The 8,147-nt window shown below is 37.0% G+C and overlaps 1 protein-coding gene and 1 pseudogene across 1 annotated transcript; one reads left to right on the top strand and one right to left on the bottom strand.

Annotated features, from left to right (window-relative positions):
- LOC107594836 (XK-related protein 5-like) overlaps positions 1 to 3,772 on the bottom strand; it is a 7,231-nt pseudogene extending 3,459 nt beyond the window's left edge.
- Positions 3,773 to 4,485: 713 nt separating this feature from the next.
- On the top strand, positions 4,486 to 7,227 carry LOC107594835 (cathepsin B-like). Its single transcript, XM_016285044.1, has 7 exons — positions 4,486 to 4,587; positions 5,764 to 5,887; positions 6,032 to 6,067; positions 6,234 to 6,254; positions 6,362 to 6,524; positions 6,611 to 6,739; positions 6,930 to 7,227. Exons 2-7 carry the CDS (start codon positions 5,765 to 5,767, stop codon positions 7,001 to 7,003), a joined length of 546 nt encoding a protein of 181 aa, XP_016140530.1. The 5' UTR covers positions 4,486 to 4,587; position 5,764; the 3' UTR covers positions 7,004 to 7,227.
- The last annotated feature ends 920 nt before the right edge of the window (positions 7,228 to 8,147 follow it).

Here is an 8,147-nt window from a genome sequence, read left to right as displayed (position 1 = left end):
ACGCGCTCGTTTTCTCAGAAGCTTGCAGAAAAAGGCTTCCCAAAACAAAGTTACTGGGTTAATCTTTTTCACGTTTCCTTGGCTGGTAGATGCACCGGAGACCTGATTATAGCACTTAAAACCTGGAAAAGTCAGATTTTCATGATATGTCACCTTTAAATGAAGCATATATTTTAAAAATATATATAATTTTAAAACTATTTTTAAATATTTAAAAAATAATAAAAATGACAAAAACAATAAAATTACTAAAACTTTAAAACTGAATATATACAAAAGTATATAAATAATACTAAAATAACACTGCAGTGCAGAGAGACCAACCAAATAGAATCCAGTCATGCGTTATCAGGAGGGACCGTCTTTAACGTTAAGGAAGAGAAAAATGTGCATTGCCCCTAAGACGAAGTTGAAGAGCTGCCAGGAACCACGGTTAATGCAGATGTCTGTCTGCTGGGACACTTGCCAGAATGCCAGAATGAGCCAGTGGAAACCTGAGCAGGGATTTAAAGAGACAACCACAAAGCAGCCATTTATTAACTAATCATCCCTTTCCAGGTAAGAGTTGGGCAATGACAAATTACATAAAAGCACTCAAGGCTGTCACGCAAACTAACTGTGAAAGCTTTTGTCTGTGCAGTATTTGTCTACACAATAACACAGCTTGACTCACCCACGACTCCACAGGACCACCAGTGAAACGAACTGCATAAGGACATGAGGCTGGCTACCCTGGCACCCAGCATGCCCCCTCTCCATATGAACTGGCACAGCATTGCAGCAGGAGTCACGTGCAGGTGACCGGGACGGAGCAGAAAGCATGAGCGGCTGTACAGGACCAGAAACCAGGACACATTCAACACATAAGACCACTGTAAAAGTTTAAAGAGATTCAGGGCATAAACGGTTTCCTGTGACTATGAAACTGATTCAAGGAAACGGTTTCTGCATCGGAACAGATTTGGAGAATTTGATCATTACATCCCTTGCTCACCAATGGATCCTCTGCAGTGAATGGGTGCCGTCAGAATGAGAGTCCAAACAGCTGATGAATTAGCTGTAATTACTCCAAATCTGTTCCGATGAAACAAACTCATCTACATCTTGAATGGCCTGAGGGTGAGCAAAGTTCAGCAAATTTTCATTTTTGGGTGAACTTTAAGTATTGTGCACAGATTAATTCACAATTACAATAGTACAGTATATCTTAACAACTGTGTTACCATAATAACATTTACAAAAGCACAATTTTTTTTATTACTCAGTGACTCATTCAATCATAATCACTGACTAATTTAATACTACCACAGAAAACTGTTGACGTGAAGCTAGTTCTGTTTGTGCCAATGGGAAGTTGTGTACCTGGTGACAGAAAGCCAGGGTGAAGGGTGAATAAACTCTAGGTCTGAGGCAGGCTGAGTGTCAGGGCCTCGATCAGTAACAGAGCAGACACATCAGCCTGCTGCATTAGTAATGCACCAAACTTAACCTGCCCACCCTGAGACTTCATGCAGCACCACAACCTGCAAGCATAAAAAAACTTACAAACATATCTCAGAAACCAATAGCCTGTTGTATGATAAATAATATAATTTGGTGAAACCTGATATGAAGATGCACAGGTATTATTTCAACCACAATGAGAAATTACACTACAGTTCAAAAGTTTGGGGGTCAGTAAGATTTTGTATTTATTTTTTATGTTTTTGAAAGAACGTTTTTATGTTTTTGATCAAAAATACAGCAAAATTGTGAAATATCATTAAAATTTAAAATAACCATTTTGTATTTTAATATATTTTTAAAAAATGTAATTTATTCCTGTGTTGGCAAGGCTGAATTTTCAGCATCATTACTCCAGTATTCAGTATCACATGATCCTTCAGAAATCATTCCAATATGCTGATTTGTTGCTCAAGAAACATTTCTTATTATTATCAGTGTTGAAAACAGTTGTGCTGCTAAATATTTTTGTGGGAATTGGGATACATTTTTTCCACAATTCTTTGATCAATAGAAGGTTAAAAAAACAGCATTTATTTGGAACAGAAATCTATGTAACAATATAAATGTCTTTACCGTCACTTTTGACCCTTGCTGAAAAATAATCTATCACCTTTTGAATGATAGTGTACATTGTTATTATTTTTTATATTATACATTTTTAAAGAAAATAAACCGATTATAGGACCTTTAACAGCATTTATTTGGAACAGAAATCTATGTAACAATATAAATGTCTTTACCGTCACTTTTGACCCTTGCTGAAAAATAATCTATCACCTTTTGAATGATAGTGTACATTGTTATTATTTTTTTTATTATACATTTTTAAAGAAAATAAACCGATTATAGGACCTTTAAGATGTTTTACATTGACATTTTCATGATTTAGGAGTTAAATGGGATCTGAACATGTTCTCATGAATTCTCTCGATTATGTATCACTGTCATTATATTGTACAGTAATTTAGTACAGTTTTCCACCTCATTCTGTACAACTGAATTAAAACAGTTCTAAGTGATAGAACGTTTTTGACCTGTGGTAGTCGCCCAGATGCAGACAGTGCACAAGGAGAAGTGAGGGCTTGGATCTTTCTGCATCAGTGATGTACCACTTCAGACTAAGCAGCTGCACAGCCGTGACAGGCAGACACGGAGCCAGAGTCAGCCAGGCCAGCAGCTCCTTTCCCATCCAGAGGTAGTGCGTAAAGCACAGTCCGACTGATGACATAAACAACAAATAAGTCAAACAACCGAGTCCATTTTCAACAACAATGCTGTTACTGAGATGAACTGAATCAACATTGACTCGAGGTGAATAACAACACTATTGTCTTCTGTAGAGCTGCTTATAGCTGAAATGGACGCATTTCATTATTGATGAACTATACACAGTTATTGAACTGAACTAAATCAGCACAAGACTGACTTTTGTCTCATATTTGATGAAGTTTGCATCAATGATTAAATATTTTTGAAAGCATTTCATCTTTAATTATCTTAATTTGTCATTCCCATTTGTGTGACTGCACAGGGAAAAAAAGTATTTTTTTACATTTCTTTTTACTGAACGATTGGTAAACTATTATAACTTTAATAAGTCCTTCACAAACATGTATAATATGTATTTGAATGCACAAACTAATGATTTAATGATCTGTCAAGTATTTTATAATTGAATACCGTAATGTTATTTTTAACATTTGGGGTATGTCTCTAATGCAGGGCTGGGCACCTTCGGTCCTGTAGGGCCACTGTCCTGCAGAGTTTAGCTCCTCCAACCCTAATCAAACACATCTGAACAAGCTAATCAACGTCTTCAAGATCACTAGAAAGCTACAGGCAGGTGTGACAGGACAGTGGCTCTAATGTAAAGCATGTGTGTGACAGAACACGCCCCCTGCTCTCCATTCATGAAAAAAGCGCAGTAAAACCATAGCAGCAACAATGTGCAATAACAAAACTGAACTCATAATACAACATGTCCGAACAGGCAAAAACCACATCCACATGCCGACGCAGTTCCCAAAATATGTTCAGTAAGCACAGATAGCGGTTTGGAAAGGAATGATTCACCGGAAAATAACTTACGTGCCGCTTTCTCCAATAAAACAATGACTCCTGAAAAAGAGTAGAGGCAGACGTGACTCCATATGATCGCACTTCCCTTGCGATTCTGCATCGTTGCGCTTTTTTCAAAGTTTGTGAATGTGATATTATTTCTGCTATTGAAGGGCAGTGAGCTTTTTGCGCTAACTGCGCTTTGTGTTGTCTCTCCGATCCGTTTTTGGAGGCTGCCGCTCATGTGACAGCACATACCGAGCAATGAAAGTATGAAACCCAAGCTTTTCTCTCTTTCAAAAGAAAAAAAAAAAACCTTTTATAAATCTTGGACCGTTTGCACGTGTTCGTTTAGGTTGTTTTTATATAATAATATATATATATATATTACTTATTTATTATAATTTTACGTATGTGATTTTCTTTTCACCTGTTTTCTTGATCAGCTGTTTGCCTTTATTTTGTTTATTAATAACTGTATTCATTTTTCTTAATTGTATTTCATTATTTTATTTATTTTGACTATAAAATGTTAAACAAAGTTGAAACAATATTCAGACAATAATGAAAAAAAAAACTAAATAAAGTTTACATAATTGCACTTCTGTAATTATGACGTAAAAGTTGAAACTGTGTGAGATACACGTTTAAAATATGACAAAAATTCGAAATTGTGACCTAAAAGTCATAAAAGTTATAATTGTGACCTTAATGCCAGAGTTTTGACTATTTATGTCATAATGATGATTGGAGCATGATTTTCTTTGGCTTCCATACGATTCATTACAGTTACATAAGAAACTAAATTAGCATACAGTACTGTGATTACTCGGGTAGAGAGATGTGATCACGTCAGAGTCATGAGACCCCCGAGCGCACATGATTTATCACGTGATCTGCTGTTGCGCTATAAAGCCTTCAGTTTGCTGCTCAAGCCAGCTAGTGTTTATTTCCGCCCAGTGCAGCTCTTGGGGAGTGAGACACGCATTTCAAAGACAACGACGGCCAGCAGACAAAAGATAGGTAGGACTTTGCTCCTAAAATCTGCTTTTTAATTACGAGGACGTAGGTTATTATTATGATTTGTTTGTTTATAATTTCAACTACAAATAGATATTGAGAAAAGTGTCATGGCGATAAAGCAGCATATCTTAAATGATCATACGAAAATTACAATGCGAAACACTTTATCAGGGAATAGCATGAGTTTATCTTCATTTCAAAGGCACTTCCTGATCGGTGATAAAATGGATTCATTGTTCCTTTGATTGTTAAACAGGCCTGCAGTTAAAAACGAAAGTAGGAGAATTGGAAACCAGAGCTTATGTTTGAACACAAGTGAACGCTTCAGTTGCTCTAACTGACAATACGCTGCTCGTTTACTTCCAAATACACTATTAGGTTGCAAACATAAGCAGGCTATTTTACCTTTTTCTTCAAGTGGATACTTTCAAATGCTGCGAGCAGTTTTATATTTGCGTTCTTCGCTATATAGTTGAATTCTGACGGCGTTAGTGCTTCTTTTTGAAGCAGTTTTTGCTAGTCCAGATTCCAGCGGGGGTTTAAGGTCCGAGTAGGCTGGCTTTCTCGATATTAGCAGGTTCCTGTAAATTGCTGACTCACGCACATCTTTAGTGATGTCGTTATAGACCTTTTAGAGGAAGTGTAAGTCCACGTATGAAAATTATATTGATAAGTTGGTGCTTCGTGACGACAATTCCCTGCAGTTGTCAAGATTGTGGTAGAAGTCAGTAATACGGACGTACAATTGTTTAAAACCACGTCTACTGTTAAACTACTGTGAGTGAGGGGCCCCTTTTAAAATCAAGACTTGTTTGGCTGGTTGTGTAACCCTTAGGAATCTTGACCGTGTTTATTTTAAGATGTCTTTTAAGCGTTCACTTCTGCATGACTGCAGTCTGAAGATGACACTACTGTAGGCAGTCAGTGATCGGTTTCACCTGAAGTTTGAGAAGTGGTCTTGATGTGCCACCTGACTAACGTTGATTCAAGGCTACGATGTTTAGAACTTCAAAACTTTATTTAGCTGAAGTGATTCATGTAGCTGGCTATGTAGATGCAGTGTTTTAGCTGCAGTTTGTATCAAAGAGTGATTAAAGTGGGATTTTTGGGCCGTTAGAATTAAACGTAAAGCCGCCTTTCTGTATGTAAGTGATATTAATTGAATTTATGTTTCAGAATGTGGCGGCTGGCTTTCCTGTGCGTGGTCTCAGCCCTTTCGGTTAGCTGGGCTCGACCTCGCCTCGCTCCCCTCTCCCATGAGATGGTAAATTTCATCAATAAAGCAAACACTACTTGGAAGGTAAGAAGCTGTTCTATTCACTGATTCCCTAAACCGCATCCTAGTGAGAATAAATGAGCCAGTATTGGAAAGATCTTTGTATTGAGGCATTTTATTTTTAGCGTCTATTGCATAATTTCACATTAAACTTATTCTCTCCTATAGGCTGGACACAACTTCCGTGATGTAGACTACAGCTATGTGAAGTTATTTAGCTGAAGTGATTCATGTAGCTGGCTATGTAGATGCAGTGTTTTAGCTGCAGTTTGTATCAAAGAGTGATTAAAGTGGGATTTTTGGGCCGTTAGAATTAAACGTAAAGCCGCCTTTCTGTATGTAAGTGATATTAATTGAATTTGTGTTTCAGAATGTGGCGGCTGGCTTTCCTGTGCGTGGTCTCAGCCCTTTCGGTTAGCTGGGCTCGACCTCGCCTCGCTCCCCTCTCCTTGGTTTGCTAAATTGTGCGCTCGATATAATAATTTGTGCTGCTGAAAGATCAATTCATTGAACTTTTATTTCTGTGTCTTGTTTGTCATGGCAGGAAAGACATCCTATAGTGTCCCATCTAATCAGAAGGACATTATGAAAGAGCTCTTCAAGAACGGCCCAGTAGAGGCAGCGTTCACTGTCTATGAGGACTTCCTGCATTATAAATCTGGTTGGTTTGTCTATTCATGTACATGGCAAGAGTACTAATACAACATGGAGCTGTTGATAATTTGGTTTTTTTACTCCTTTTTGTAGGTGTATATCAGCACGTGAGTGGATCTGTACTAGGTGGTCATGCCATTAAGATCCTGGGCTGGGGAGAGGAGAATAGCGTCCCCTACTGGCTTGCTGCTAACTCTTGGAACACTGACTGGGGTGATAATGGTGAGGCTTATTTTCTTTTGTGTGAAGACTAAAATGCTCCTCTTATTGTCTGCAGTTTGTTACCCAACCCAATGAAATGCCAAGGAAGTGTTCATGTCTTTTTGTACCAACACATTTCCAGACTCTATTCTGTTTACAGACTGTACAGGAGTTTGCTTCATCTGCCCAATTTTTTTTGTTGCAACTTTAGGATTTTTCAAGATTCTCCGAGGTGAGGACCACTGTGGCATTGAATCTGAAATTGTGGCTGGAATCCCAATGTAACCATCAAAAACTGCATAAATGTAGGAGAGCTGGAAAGAGTACCGTTCAAAACTTAGACATTGAACGTCTTCAACTTTAAGCTGACTGCCATCGTCTATGGCCATGATACATTATACAAAGTATTGTTAATCAGTGAGTTTTATATAGTCTTTATAGAGTCTTCTTACACCGGGATCTTCGATCAGGTACGTTTTAGAACTGGAATGACATTTTAATGCACTGCAGAATGATAACTGTGGTCTGGGACATTGCAATCAGTTTTAGATCACGATCTAGAAAATTTCAGCACAACTTTTATGCACCAGCCATATTTTTCCAGTATGTTTGACTCTTTAAAATTTGCTTATTTAGGTTGAATTTTTTTTATTATTGTTTTAATGCACTGTCTAAAATTGTAATAAATATTAAAACCAAAGTATGTACTGTCATGACTTTTTTTTTTTTTTTTTTTTTTTTTTAAGTCACTTCTAACATCATTATTCTTTCAAGTACAGAGGGAATGAAAGAAGGAATATCAGACTAAGGAATTTATTTTATTTATTTTTTCCATATTGTATAGAGATCAAGAAAGCTGAGGCTCTGGTTATGAGAAATCTTTTCTCTTTGGAAGTGCAGTACAGCTTCACTGTGTAACAAGTTAAAAATGAAACTTCAGCAATACTGCACAGGGTAACACTATTTATAATAACTTTCGTTAATAAAGCATTACATAATGCTTAACGGATCATTAGTTCACATATATATTATATACAAATGTGAATTAATGTGCTTATTAATATTTAATAAGTGTATTAAACATCACCTAATTAACATTTCATGTAAATTTAAAATGCTTACAAATGTTATTAAACTTCTAATTCATATGATCATGCACATCTTGAAAATCTACAAATGATTTTAACAGCTGTTATAAAATGATTAAAAGCTTTTGTTAATGCACAACTCCTTTGCTGCTGTTGAGGTGTGATACGAGTAAGGTTAGGGACAGGTTTGATGGTATGGGTAGGTTTAAGATTGGGTAAGGGGTCAACAAGTGTACAGGGGTCAATTTGTTTACTATAAGGGAACACAATCTGTTTATATGGCATTGTTTTGCTAAATGAAGTGTTTTCTTTGTTTCCCCCCCCCCCCCCCCCCCCCCCCC

The sequence above is a fragment of the Sinocyclocheilus grahami genome, unplaced genomic scaffold (assembly GCF_001515645.1).
Source record: "Sinocyclocheilus grahami isolate Dianchi unplaced genomic scaffold, SAMN03320097.WGS_v1.1 scaffold191.1, whole genome shotgun sequence".
NCBI lineage: Eukaryota > Metazoa > Chordata > Actinopteri > Cypriniformes > Cyprinidae > Sinocyclocheilus > Sinocyclocheilus grahami.
Note: the sequence above shows the minus strand (reverse complement) of the source record. Positions and strands in the feature narration are given on the sequence as shown.